General features: G+C 39.6%; 1 protein-coding gene across 1 annotated transcript; it reads left to right on the top strand.

Moving 5' to 3' along the window:
- The first annotated feature begins 8327 nt into the window (after positions 1-8327).
- Positions 8328-9891, top strand: LOC112196273 (amino acid transporter AVT1I). Its single transcript, XM_024336585.2, has 3 exons — positions 8328-8487; positions 8580-9187; positions 9273-9891. Exons 1-3 carry the CDS (start codon positions 8373-8375, stop codon positions 9786-9788), a joined length of 1239 nt encoding a protein of 412 aa, XP_024192353.1. The 5' UTR covers positions 8328-8372; the 3' UTR covers positions 9789-9891.
- Positions 9892-15459: the final 5568 nt, after the last annotated feature.

Here is a 15459-nt window from a genome sequence, read left to right as displayed (position 1 = left end):
ACGACGACCTTTTTTGATTTTGCGCGTTAACTCTTTCGGGTTCGGGTTCGGGTTCGGGTTCGGGTTCGAATGTTCACGTGTCCGCTCCTGATTCAGTCTTTACTCTTTACTATTTCCCTGTTTGGCCGCTTTTTTTTTTTATTAAAAAAAATACAAGTAAATGTTTTCCCCTCCAAAATCAAAGTTTATTGTTCTTGGTACTCTTCTCTTGTTGTTAGGGTTTTGGTCTGGTGGAGTTGGGTGGTTTTGGATCTTGTCTTTGTAAAGAATGAAGGAGAGGAGTTTGATGTATGTGAACGGGTTCAAAGTTCTTTGTTACTAACTCTCATCGCCTCTTTTTGTAATAATATGAGTTAATTTTTTCAACTTAAGTGTCGTGAACTTGTGATCTTGACTTTGCCTTTAGAAATAAGTGGTGAATGTTGTCTTCGCTTTTCCGTGCATTGATGGCACGACTAATCAAATCGTGGTTGCGATAACAAACAAGATGGTCAGTTGACTTGGTTCTTTGTTGTTTAGCTAGGGTTGTCTTCTTAAAGATGGTATGTGCTTCATATAATGCTTCAATATGTAAGTCTCGATGATATTTGTAGTTGATCTTCAAATTTTATTTTATCTTTTTTTTAAAATTTTATTTACAATAGAGGGGAAACAAACTAATGATGCTTAATTCTATCTCAATTTCCAACTTCCCCTCTCTTGGGCTAATCCCAAGAGCTTATCTCTAATTTTATATACTCAAGTGCTTCAATGTGTTAGTCATGATGATATTTGAAGTTTATGTGCTCAAGTGTTTCACATACGATTGTATTACTTGTAAGTGACTTCTTTGAGTTTCATTATAATAGTTTTTCAGATCTGTGATAAAATGTTATTATGCTAACTTCGTGTCGTGTTAAAGTTGTGTTGTGCGTGAATCACGTGTCACAAACATTCTTTATAAGGGATAATGACCATTTACACAATTTTAGGATAAAAATTGTTCACTTACCTAAACACTCTAAGAGATTGCCCATTTACCCAAACACTCTAAGAGATTGCCCATTTTCTCAAACACTCTAAGAGATCATTTCCCTAATACCCAATTAATTATTTTTTTATTCATTTTTATTTATTTTTGGGACATTTTTACCCTCTCCTTCTTTGTCACTAAGAGAGAGAAGTCATCGGAGACCTTGTCGGACTCCGGTGACCAGTGGCCGGCCGCGGACTCAGGTTACCGGAATCCGACGACCGGATATCGGACTGGTGACCGAATTCCGGAGTCTCAATTTATTGCCTCCTAATAATACCCAGTAACCATATTATTGCCCCCCAATAAACATATTATTGCCACCCAATAACAAGTTCATTGGGGATCAATAATTAGTGAAAAATAAAGATGTTTTTAATTTTGAAAGTTTTAGTAGGGTTATCCAAACAAAATAATTTTATTATTGCCCCCCAATAATCTTATAATTACCCCGTAATAATCTTATTATTGCCCAATAAATATTTTATTGCCTCCTAATAATCTCTTTACTGCCCCCCAATAATCTCATTATTATCTTCTAATAATCGTTGGTCTACTGTAGTGCAATAAGTTGTAGCACTCTCATTGAGCTTGGGCTATAACAAGTGTCAATTCTAACCTGTTCCATTTGCACTTTGTAGGTTACCAGATCCCCACATTTGTGCAGAATAAACATGAAAAAATAACCAAAAACAAAAGTGACTCGATCCCTCCCATTATGCCGTATTGACTATTTCAAAGGCACATCACTCGTTTTGCAAAGCCTGCTCTTTAGCAAAAAACAGGATTGAGACCTTCCTATGGTAAAGATACAAAACAAAACATTCCATTCTTACAAAGGATACGAGGAGATATATGTGGACCTATCCATCCAGAATGCGGACCATTCAAGTACTTTATGGTTCTGGTGAATGCTTCGACACGCTGGTCACATGTCGTTATACTGTCCACAAGAAATGTTGCATTTGCAAAACTCCTAGCACAGATTATACGTTTAAGGGCTCACCACCTTGATCACCCTATCAAGTCAATAAGGCTTGATAACGTTGGAGAGTATACATCAAAAGCATTTGATGAATATTGCATGTCTATTGGGATCGATGTAGAACATCTTGTACCCCATGTGCATACACAAATTGGTCTTGTAGAAACCACCATCCAAAGGATACAGATGGTGACTAGGGCATTGGTTATGCGCATCAACCTGCCTATATCTGCATGAGGTTATGCAATATTGCACGCAACTTTACGTATTCGTTTCAGACCCATAGCTAGCCAACCATTTTCTGCGTACCAGTTGGTAACTGGATATGAGCCTGACATTTCACACTTACGCATATTTGGTTGCGCAGTATATGTGCCTATTGCGTCCCCTCAGCGCATCAAAATGGGTCATCAGAGACGATTAAGTATTTATGTTGGATACTAATCCCCAACAATTATCCGCTACTTAGAACCCTTGACAGACGATCTCTTTACCGCTAGATTTGCGGATTGTCACTTTGATGAGATAGTCTTCCAATCGTTAGGGGGAGATAGGAAAAAGGATTTTCCAAGGGAACGACAAGAATTGTCTTGGTTTGTCCCCACTCTGTCTCATTTTGATCCCCGCACTTCACAATGTGAAAGTGAAGTGAAAAGAATAATCGATCTTCATAGCGTAGTAGATTCGATGCCTGATGCGTTTACTGATATCGCAAAAGTGACGAGATCACATATACCAGTTGCAAATGTGCCTGCAAGGTTAGAAGTCCCCAACAAGGGGCACGGTGCCACAGATAGAGGCACTGCAACCACACTTAGTGGAGGTGTGGTTGAGGCCATGGCTCCCTAAAGGAAGAGGGGGAGGCCACTTGGTTCGATTGACACTCACCCAAGGAAGAAGAGGGCGAGTAAGGCACAAACCGGTCCATTAATCATCAATGTAAAAAATCCCTCTCATGAGATTGTCTCTGATTATAGTTATGTCCATGAATCAATACTGGAGGACGCTCCAATGTTTGAAATGATTCCAGAGAACAAAGAAATCTCAATGGATTATGAGAGTGCGTATGAGTTAATAGATCTTCCATACACATTGATAATGTATTTGCATACACTGTTGCTCAAGAAATCATAGAGCACGATGATATCGAACCACGTTCTGTTGCAGAATGTCAACAAAGAGCAAATTGGCCTAAATGGAAAGAAGCAATCCAGGCAGAATTAGATTCTCTGACAAAGAGACAGGTATTTGGTCTGGTAGTGCTAACCCTACCAAGTGTAAAGTCTGTAGGACATAAATGGGTCTTTGTCAGAAAGCGTAATGAGAAGAATGAAGTCCTGAGGTACAAGACTCGCCTTGTGGCGCAAGGTTTCTCAAAACGCCCTAGAATTGACTACGAGAAGACTACTCTCCCATAATAAACGTTATAACGTTCCGCTACTTAGTTGGCTTGGTAGTTTCCGAAGGACTGGAAATCCAGCTCATGGATGTGGTTACTGCATATCTCTATGAGGATCTAAATTCAGAGAGAGAGAGAGAGAGAGAGACAGATATATATATATATATATATATATATATAAATGAAAGTGCCTGATGGCCTTACATTACCCAAGTCAAGTGACTCTAAACCACAGAGTGCGTTTGCAATTAAGTTGAAACACTCACTTTACGGATTGCAACAATTCGGGCGAATGTGGTATACCCGTCTAAGTGACTACTTGATTGGGAAGGGATATAAGAAAGATGAATTGTGCCCCTGCGTATTCATAAAGAAAACAAGTTTTGGATTTGCAATTGTAGCTGTATATGTCAATGATATGAACATAATAGGTACTCTTAATGAAATAAAAGAAACCGCGAGCTACTTGAAATCTGAATTTGAGATGAAGGATCTTGGGAAAACTCGATTTTGTTTAGGCCTTGAACTAGAACACCGAGTTTGTGGAATACTAATCCACCAGTCTGCGTATGTCCAAAAGTCAAGCAATTTAACATGGACAAAGCGCATCCTGCTAGCACTCCCATGATCGGTCGAAGTTTAGATACAAGGAAAGATCCATTTCGTCCAAAGGAAGATGACGAAGAGGTGTTGGGAGCTGAAATTTCCTATCTACGTGCAATAGGCGCATTATTGTACTTAGCCCAATGTACTAGACCAAACATTACATTCTCAATGAACTTGTTAGCTAGATTTAGCTTAGCACCAACGCAGTGTCACTGGAATGGTATCAAGAATATTTTTCGATACCTAAAAGGAACCATTGACTTGAGACTGTTCTTTCCCTACCGAGAGACAAGAGGGACCGCAGATGGAACTGCAATCCCTAAAGGAAATGTTGATGGCAAAAGCGCTACTCACTACATCAAAACGCCAAATGATGTTTTGGTTGGTTTTGTTGATGCTGGGTATCTCTCTGACCCACATAAAAGTCGTTCCTAAACTGGTTATGTATTTACCATTGGGAACACGACGATATCTTGGAGATCAACCAAGCAAACCCTTGTGGCTACCTCCTCGAACCACTCAGAGATCATTGCTCTACATGAGGTGGTTCGTGAGTGTATATGGTTAAGAGCTATCATTACACATATTCGAGGGACTAGTGGTTTGAGTTCTACTACTGAAGAGCCTACTTGCATTTATAAATATAATGCAGCTTGCATTTATACTTGCATTTATAAATATAATGCAGCTTGCATCGAACAGATGAAGCTAGGATATATTAAGGGTGATAATACAAAACACATATCGCCAAAGTTTTCCTACAATCAGCAACAACAGGCCCTCCTCAAGATTCAAGTGAATCAAGTAAGGTCTGAGGAAAATGTGGCAGATTTGTTCACCAAATCACTGCCTAAGGCCACATTTGAGAAACATGTGAAAAGGATAGGAATGCGAAGACATTCCAAGCTCCCTTGATTAATAATGTAAAGATCAGGGGGAGGTGTAGACGTTAGGGGAGTCTAACACACACATGTCATTCTCAAATGTAGAAGGTACGTTGTGCTCTTTTCCTTCGACCAAGGTTTATTTTTTGTCCCACAGGATTTTTATTGTTACTTGGCAATGTTTTTATTGAGGTAACAACTCATGCATCATTTCGTCTTTGACTTGGCACAAGAGGGAGTGTTAAAAGAAAAACATATTATGTGCCTTCGTCAAAGTGACTGACGGAGAGGGAATCAAGTAATCAACGATTACCATCAATCAGTAAGGATTACGGATCAATCAGTATTTAATGTAATTGATATTTTCGTTGTAATTCTATCCCTATATAAAGGGACTATGAAATGAAATGAGTAGACCAATTCCAATTGTCATTTTACTTTTACAGATGTTTTTAATTTTGAAAGTTTTAATAGGGTTATCTAAATAAATAATCTTATTATTGCCCCCCAAATAATCTTATAATTACCCCGTAATAATCTTATTATTGCCCAATAATTATTTTATTGCCTCCCAATAATCTTTTTACTACCCCCCAATAATCTCATCATTATCTTCTAATAATCGTTGGTCTACTATACTATAATAAGTTGTAGCAATCTCATTGAGCTTGGGTTGGTAACAAGTGTCAATTCCTAACCTGTTCCATTTGCACTTTGCAGGTTCCCAGATCCCCACATTTATGCAGAATAAACATGAAAAAATAACCAAAAACAAAAGTGACTCGATCCCTTTTCTTCATACTATCAAACACCCTCCTTGCCGAACACAAATCACCACCTTTCCATACATACCAATCAGTGCAGACCCCAAATAAGAATTCAGCTGCAACTTTTTCTGAACAACAAAATCCTCCACCCACCTCCCCAAACTCAAATCCCCAAGGTCCCTACACGCCCCGAGAACACTCACCAGAGTCATCTCATTCTGCTCAAATCCAGCCTCCCTCATCTCCCCAAACAACCCAACAACATCCCTTGCATGCCCCATCTTCGTATACCCGGAAATCATCGAGTTCCACGACACCGAATCTCTCTGGGGAATTTCATTGAACACCTTTCGTGCATAACCTAGTTCACCACACATCACCATCATCATCGTCACGGTTATATTCCTAGATCTGTCATCATTCTCGTCAAGGCCGGCGGTCCCACCGACCTCCTTGTCTGCCTACATGAGCCCGGCGACGCCATCATCGATGGCGGCAACAAGTAGTACAAGAACTTTATCTCAATTGATGACCGGGTCACAAGATCTACTTGGAGATGGCGAAATCGGCGAGGACGAACCAATTCGATCAATGACGAGGAGTGAAAGAAGTCATGGCCTAAATGGAGACCCAATGAGGCCGACGGAGGAGATAGCTGGAAAGAGAGAGAGATGGTGGTCACTCGCTCAGTCGACGCGATAGGGGAAGAGAGAGAGAGGTTTGTAGTTTATTAATTAGATTAAGGTAAAAATGTCACTTGCGTTTAAATTGGGTAAATTGGAATAAAAAAACTCTTAGTGGAGTAAGTGGATAATTTTTAAGCTAAAATTGGGTAAGTGGTCACGGCCTCTTATGATGGACTAATTAACAGGCCAAGCCCAATAGGTTCATGACTTTTCAGAAATTAAAGCTTGTCGTGAGGATATGACAAGGATATAATAAAGAATAGCCCAACTCAAATCACCAAACTCCACTCCTTTACAAGATGAAATCGGAAGCCACCCACATCAGTTTCTCAACTTTCATTTCAACAGTAACCTGACACTGGCCACTGACAGGTCTCGTTTTCTACTGCTACATCATATCAGGTTTTTCTTTGTTACGTGCCTTTCCATCTCTTTACAAAAAGCTTCGGAATATTCAATATTCCATGCAATGTTAATCTTTACAGTAGAACCATCGAATCATTTTCATAACTTGCGAAAACAATCAAGTTAGGCAGACTCTTTCGGTCTTTCTCCAGAATCTGTGATGTATGCTCCTTTTTGGGTAAAGAAAGGCCAACGTCTTTATTTCTTTAATGAGGAATAGCTCCAAATAATTAAAGATGTTAGGCTTCCCTGAGACTGATGGTTTTCGATTTTGGAATATTTTCGACAATGAAACAACTGTAAATAATCATCTGCTGATTAAATTTGACGAACTCCACACGGTAAGATTGAAGATTCATAACAATTAATGCGTTACGAAACGTAGATGGTGACTGATACCGCCATAAAAAACTGAATGTAATTTTTTCCATTGCTATAGGTCTATCCGAAAACAGTAACTATCTGCTCTATGCTGCTTCATTCCCCATTATAATGCAATAATGCAAAGCAACTGGAAGCACCTTTGTTTATTTTTTATAATGGTGTCATGGTTCCACTCTTTGCAGAATATTGGTAGTCAAATGTCCTGGCATCATGGGACACATAAACCAAAAGGGACAATGGATATTGGAATGGATTGGTTTTTAATTACTTTCTTTAGTGCAAAGTGTGTTCAATACCATCCACCAGCACTAGAACAAAAGCAGTTTTCATATCACAGAAAAAAATAGTACTCTACTGTGACTTTGGATCAGAATTCCCTACAAAGTAGAATTACTCTGCCTAATATGATAATCCACATTGCTAGAAATTTCGTAGTCGTTTACTGATCTGCAAAATAAGAAAATGAGTTTGATTATTGTCTTTCCATGAAGAATGCTTTTTCTTTGCAGCTAAAGAATGTGCTCAACATACTGACTTTTCAATGATTTCTTTTTGTTACAATTATATATTTTCCCTTTAAACAAAAATATTGAAAAGGACATAGCTACGTTAGTGATGCATTAAGATAAGGGAGGGGAGAGCTTTTTCGAGCTGCTGAAGTGTTATTTTGTTATAATTATATGTCATTAAATTACTGAAGGGTGTGAAGTGAAGGACTGAACATACTCTCCAGTAGACAGTTTTTCAATCATGTTGTATTTTGGTTATTGTGAAAGGATGATTATAGAGTTTAGCTACCCTTGCTGTGTTTGGAATTGATTACAGATACTGAGCTATAAGACCAAACTAATTAAGCTATGCATATAAGCTAGTAAAAGGGCACACGTCTCCTTGACAATGGACCCTAAAGATTGGAGAAGCTTAATTTCATAAAGAAGCAAAGCAATGGCTGTGACATGTGTAAGTGGTATTCCTTTTAGAAAACCTAGCACATGGACTTGTAATTGTCACCACATTTTAATTTGCAGAGATTCTACTGCCTAATGCTCCTTAACTCATTGCTGATGTTGTTGTGTGGCTATCTACTCATCCTCCTAACCTTCTCTTTTTTTCCAGGGACAAATCATTTTTTTATTGAAATTTCAAACCATTTATGGAAATGCTTGCTTGTTCACCTATTTGCTTATATATATTTGGATGTCCCTCTTATATGAAACTAAGAAAACTACTAGGCAACACAAAAGATGGAGTTGGACTCCCTCAAAGTAGAGAAGATAGAGAGCCAAATTCAACCACTTGAACCAAACAAAGGCACCACCTTTTTCAGAACCTGTTTCAATGGACTCAACACACTGTCAGGTAACTTTTCTCTTCAAAATATGCAGGATAAAACCATTCAGTGAAGATAATGTCTTTAACTCGCTTAATCCATTACCTTGTTAATTTCTCAGGTGTGGGAATACTATCAGTTCCATTTGCTCTATCTCAGGGAGGGTGGTTGAGCTTAGTGCTTCTCTTCTCGGTAGCAATCCTATGTTGGTATACAGGGCTGCTTCTACAGCGATGTATGGACTCAAATTCGCGCATAAAAACTTATCCCGACATTGGTCAAGCTGCTTTTGGACGCAAAGGAAGAGTGGCCATATCCATCTTTATGTATCTTGAGCTGTATTTAGTTGCAGTTGAATTTCTAATACTAGAAGGTGATAACTTAAACCAGTTGTTCCCAAACGTGAGTTTTAACATGGGAGGCCACACAATTGGAGGTAAGCAATGCTTTGTTTTAGCCACTGCCCTTGTAATTCTGCCAACTACATGGTTGAAGAGCTTGGGATTGCTGGCATATATTTCAGCTGGAGGGGTTTTGGCTTCGATTATTTTGGTTGCTTGTGTTTTTTGGGTTGGTGCTGTTGATAGTGTGGGATTTCATGAAAGAGGTGATCTCCTGAATTGGAAAGGATTGCCTACTGCTATAAGCTTGTATTTGTTCTGTTACTGTGGTCATGCAGTTTTTCCCACATTATGCAATTCCATGAAAGATAGAAGCCAATTCCCCAAGGTTAAAATTCATAATTTATAATGTTGAAATGATCGGTTTTATTCAAAGGAAATGTTATGAACTTTTGGGTTAATTGATGTTGCAGGTATTGCTTGTTTGCTTCATAACAAGCACCATCACCTATGGATCCATGGCCGTTTTGGGTTACTTGATGTTTGGAGAATATTTGAAGTCCCAAGTGACATTAAATCTTCCTGTACAAAAAATTAGTGCTAAAGTAGCAATTTTCATCACAATAGTTAACCCCCTGACTAAGTATGCAATTATAATCACTCCAATTGCTACTGCTATAGAGGACTCACGCCATTTTTGCAACAGTCATGCTATTATCAGCATCATGGTGAGGACGGGGATTGTGATCAGCACCGTATGTGTGGCATTGATGGTTCCATTTTTCGGCTATGTCATGGCATTCGTCGGTGCTTTTCTGAGTGTTACTGTCTCAATATTGTTGCCGTGCCTGTTCTACCTGAAGATTAACAATGTTGCTCTCAGGTTTGGGTTCGAGTTGATGACAATTGTTGGGATTATGGTGATGGGATCTTTTGTTGGCGTAGTAGGCACTTACACTTCTCTGAAAGAAATTGTAAACCATCTCTAATATCATAGTGGTGCATTTAAGCTTGTTCACGTATAAATAACTCGGTTATAACCACGTTGAACTTCAAGGCCTTATATTGTTTTTTGCTCACCTTGGATTTTGTTTTCTTTCTTCTTATCTCATAGGTTGCTTTCTGCTTATCTTGTTTCAGCACTAGCAGATTGCTTTATGCAGACATCAAATAACAACTTAGAACAGAAAAAGGTAGCAAAACATCATACTCACAGAAGCAAACTTGTATATATCTAGGAAGAGCCCATTAATTAATCTCTCCGAAAACCAAACCCCATCACTACACACCCATCATACAGTTCAACTCAACCCGTCACATTCCGGATTTCTTTGAAATTTAAATTCCCTATCCTGAAAGGTCCAATAAGAGTCGCATACTTACATCTTTGCCTCTAATTGCACATTTCATGATAGGAAATTTAAATATCAAAGAACTTCGGAATGTGATGGTAAGGTGAAATAAAAATAGAGTGAAGAAGTTAGGTGAATAAAAAATTTCAACCTAGTGAGGTCCTCATCTGTTGAGTTTTAATATTAATATCACACCTTAGAAAAAACTTTGAAAAACTGCTCCGAGAAACCAGCAAAGAAATCTAGGGTTGGAAATTGTAGGGGAAAGGTCGTAGCCTATCCGGCGGGGCCCCGACGTTGATTGTGGTTCCTTGCTGCATTAACGAGCGGCGGGTTAATGCAGCGGGTGTTGCCGGATGGGTTATCGGGGTCTCTGGCCTCTCTGTTTTGCTTTTTGTCAGATGATCTGGGTTGTGGATGACTCTTCTCTCTTCTCAGGCGACAACGCTGGGGTGGATGATAGGCAATGGGCGATCGACAGTGGCGCAGCGGTGGAGCAGGCGACCAGTGGCCGGATCATGGCAGAGGCATTCCATGGATCGTACGGCACTGGGTGCTTCTCTGCGGTGGGATGCTAGGCGGCGATTGCAGTGGTGGTCTTGAGTTCTTAAGCTGAATGACGCAGACTCTTGGAGTTCTCTCGCTCCGAGGTGGCAAGGCACCGTGTTCTAGCTTGCTGCGTGGTTTGGGTTTCTCCGGCGAGGTGAGCTCGAAGGGGTAACCTTGTGGTGGTGGTGGTCTGCAGGCGAGGCTCCTGGGGAGAAGGATGAGGATTGTGGCAGCTGTATTTTATTTTTGTTTTTGCAAGTTATGTTTTTTGTTAGGTTTTATTGGTCATTAGCATGTCCCTACTCTGTTGAGCTAGGGTTGGGTCAATTTGAGGTGCCATGGATGTGGTATCATTCCTGGGGACGAATTGGTTTAATTTCGGTGTTATCTTATGGTCAGTGTGCTGACCAGCGATCCTTGCACATGGTCTGGTTGTGGGACACGGTGTGGAAGAGGGCGTTGGTTTTTCTGGCAGTTGTCCATGAGGTGGTATCAAGATACTCGGGATTCCTTGTAACCCGAGAGTTTGGGCGGTATAGGTGGTTAGGGGTTGGGCCCTTTCGGCTCATGGAGGTCATTCACGATGACGGACCAGTAACTGGTTTAGGTTTTAGGGAGGAGAGTGGGGAGTTTATGTCCACCACTAGTCATTCCCGTTTGATGTAATTTGGATTATTTTCAATAAAGGTGTCTTATTCTCCAAAAAACATAAAAAATCTCACCTTAGAGCAAATGTACATAGGCAATCGTCAAAACACATATTGTAAAGAAAAAATATGAGATTAAACTTAACATTGTTAAGTCAATGCCCATCGATTTAGAGCTAAACTTTTATCCTCCCTAAGGACAAGAACAACACTTTGCATGTCGCATTCCATCACCATGGTAAAACAATTCATCTCAAACCGTACTAAATAGTATTAAAAATTCATATTTACGTTTCGAAATATTTTGAGTACCGCTCAAATGTCAATACAATATAATTAAAAAAAAAATCAATATTTCGATAGTTATTGAAAGGGTTAAACCGTTATTGAAATGGTTAAAGGGTTTTAAGGGACCAGCCCTGAGGCGATACAAACCAAAATATCAGAGTAGGCGAGAGCTGATCGGCGCTTATACGATCATGGTTGGGATTTTAAGGATCCACACTCTTTCAGTGTGCTTCTCCACAATTACGGATTGATCAGTTCACAGAGGCTCGGGTAAGTTGTTCAATGAATCTACATTCATTTTGCGGTTATGATTTGGCTCTAATTTTACTTCTGAATTTCGTGTTTACACTTTACACACTGGATTTACATTTCTATGTTTTATTTTTGGTTTTTCTGTAGCTTTTGTACTTTGGATTTGGACTGGACATTGTTACTGTTGTTGCCATGGACAGTGTTGATAGTAGGATGCCAGTGTCTTGTTGTGATCCTGTTGTTAAGTCAAAACGAGCAGAATCAAAGATTTTCACTTTTCAGTACTAGCATTGATGATCTCCCCGAAACTGCATTGGTGGAAATCCTTTGTCGTTTGCCGAGTTGCTAATATGTTGTTCAATGCGAGTGTGTTTCGAAACGTTGGTGCAATCTTTTGTCGGATCCTTATCTGATTGGTCGCTTTCTGTGGCTCCAATTGGATCAGATACCCCCAATTGTAACTCGTAGTACTCCCACAGTAAACAGAAATTTCGGGCTTGAACTCTTCACTGCTGAGGTGTTTGAGAAACCAAGGAATTTGTTCAGTTTGAAAAGTAATCCACTGATGCTTGGAATGACTTAGCTCTGTGCTGTTCATTTCGTTCTGATTTCCTCAATTACTTCATCTGCAATCCGCGCACCATGCAACTGGTCACTCTTCCTCCTGTGTCCTTCGGTACCACAGTAGTCAGCCTGACAGCGTGTGGGATTCATCTGTGAGCCCTACTACTATAAGGAAGACAGAAGTGGCATTGATCAGCAAAACCAAAGGAAGGTAATTAAAATTAATGCTGAGTTCAGGTTCAAGGTTGTGAGAATACTTCGTCCTGAAAAACCTCGTAGGACTTACTTCAAATTTAAGATTCAGGTCTTCTCTAGTGAGATTGATGAGTGGAGAGAATCAATTGTACCATGTGCAAAAGGTTGTCCGTCTTCGCATATCAGTTATTGTGGCTTTGCCGGCAATGGAATGTTGTCTGCTGTTTTACGATTACGACTATGATCCAGAGCCTCCAATCTTTAAGCTATGTATTTGGAAGTTGACAGAAGAAGAACTAAACCAAATGGCTGTTGATGGACATGGAAAATTGGGTCAAAAACACAAGAAAATTTATCTGGACCTAGAAATGTTTCTGATGGATATTTCAGATACTGCTTTGGAGCCAAGTGATGCGGATGTCTTCGGTTTCAAACCAACTAATTTGGATGTCTTTTATGTACGAATGGGCGGAGCCATTCTCAAGGGCAACATTCGTACAGGCTGGTTGACAGAGATGGATGTAAAGAGTTACCGTGATGAAAATAGTCTCCGTGATGTGTCTTTGAAGATATTCCGATCTGTGCTCCCATGGCCTACACCAGTTCCTAGACTTCCACAGCATGGCCATGGCCTCAGTTAAGAGCAAATGGTAATTTGCATGTGGATTGTTGAAATACCGGCATCGATCACCAAACTAACTAAAATTTCATCTACTGTTGCATGTGTTGCTGTATTTCTTTTCCTCAACTATGCTTTCAAGGTTTTTCATCCAAATATTTAGCAGTATCAAGGACTAAAATATCGAATACCAATAATCCAAAAATTGAAATTTCGATGGAAATATTGAGGAAATTTCGATCTAAGTAAATTTAAAAAAAAAATGATGGAAATTTAGAAGGTAACATGGAAATCATTAATGAATTTTTATGAAATGTTTACATGATCAATTACCTATAATATTTCAAAAAAAGTGTTTGATGAACTTAATTGTATTATGATTGTAGTAATTTGGAGTATAATAAGATACACTGACATGACAAAGATATGAAATTCTACATGAGAATTCTCAAAAATGATTTAAACAGAAGATTATGAGAGTTAATTATTAATTATAATAATATTTTACAATTAAATACATATGTTAAAAAAAAATCAAAAAATCGGTCGTCAAATAAACAGAAAAGGAAGTAGAAAATGGACCATTGAAATACATAGAAAAGTTTTTTTTTTTTAATAGAGCCAAATGTTTACTAGTTAGCAAATTAAATAATTAGAAGATTTATAAGCATGGAGGGAAAAGATACAAAGAGTAATACATGACCCTATAAATTTTTAAAGTTGTCCTTTTTAGATGTTATCAGTTTAGTCGAATTAGATAAGAATAAGGGCTAGTTTTCACGAACCACATATCGCGAGAGGCGGCGATAATCTCGAAATTTCACGAAAATTTTGAATATTTCCGGAAATATCACAAAAATTTCCAATATTTCCTGAAATATCGCTAAATTTCGAAAATTTCTCCCGATATTCTTTTGGTATGTCAAAAATATATCGAGATCCTAAAAAAATGGAAATATCGTGGAAATTTCGAGGATATTATCGATTTTTCAATTAGATATATAGGAGTTTGTTCAAGGAAAACCTAATTTGTGTTTAGCCCAAACTCTAGGTTACTTGACCTAGTGGTAATTGGGTTTTGATTAGAAAGATCTAGATTCCTAATTGATGTACGATTACTTTCCTTATATGATTGAGATTCTATGCATTGTAATCCTCTATATAAAGAGGCCCCTATTATCAATGAGAATACACAGCGAATTTCTCTCAAATTCAGTTTCTCTAAAACATGTTATCAGCACGAGCCTCTAACCCTGAAACCCTAATTTCGGAGCCCTCAAAATCCTGTAACCACCGCCCCATATATCGAAGCCCTAATCCCAAGGAGCCCAGAACCGGCGGCGGAACCACCGGAATCGACCTGAACCGGCCGTTGGAAAATCCGAACCGGCCCCTGCCCTGTGCCTGCCCCTAGTGAGCCCTACCGACAGCTGCCGAGTAGCTGCCGAGATCTGCCGACAGCTCCAGCTAGCCTGCTGCCGAGTGCTGTCGACCCCTGCCGAGAGCCTGCCGAGACCTGCCGACAGCCCCTGCATAACCCCTGCCGACCCCTGTCGACATCTGCCGAGAGCTCCGCATATCACCTACCGAGCACTTGCCGACACCTGCCGACACCTGCGCACCCCTGTGCCTGCATCTGCCGACAGCTGCCTAGCTCCTGTGCAGCACCTGCCGAGCGTCTGCCTGCCAGCCCTGCACAGCCTCCGCACAGCCCTGCAGCAGCTCCGCACAACCCCTGCATAACTCCGGCCACCACCGCCGGCCACCAGTTTCCGGCCACTTTTCCGGCGACCTCCGGTGACCCCTTTTCCGGCCATCTACAGTAACTTTTCCGGTCAAAATTTCTGGCCAATTTTCAAGGTAAACTTTTCTAAAAGTTCCCGTTTTTGAAGTTTTTCAATTTCTTCTTCTTTTTCTCGGGGACTTTGTTGGATCATAATTCATATACATATTTGTGCCCTAAAACATGGAAATTACTTGTTCTAAAGTCCAAATTTAATGTTGACTAATCCAATTTCATTATTTCCCTAATCTTGTACTTTTGGTTAAACTTTGTGTTTATTTATATATATTTATTTTGTTTTCCTTATCATGCTAGGAAATGATGGAGAAGAATGGAAATGCACTAAAAAGTCAACCTTAGAACATTTTCTTACTCCGGCTAGGAAAAAGTGAGCTAGACAAGGAAGAAGGA

The sequence above is a fragment of the Rosa chinensis genome, chromosome 4 (assembly GCF_002994745.2).
Source record: "Rosa chinensis cultivar Old Blush chromosome 4, RchiOBHm-V2, whole genome shotgun sequence".
NCBI classification, from domain to species: domain Eukaryota; kingdom Viridiplantae; phylum Streptophyta; class Magnoliopsida; order Rosales; family Rosaceae; genus Rosa; species Rosa chinensis.
The sequence above is the reverse complement of the archived record's forward strand: the minus strand, read 5'-3'. Positions and strand labels throughout refer to the sequence as shown.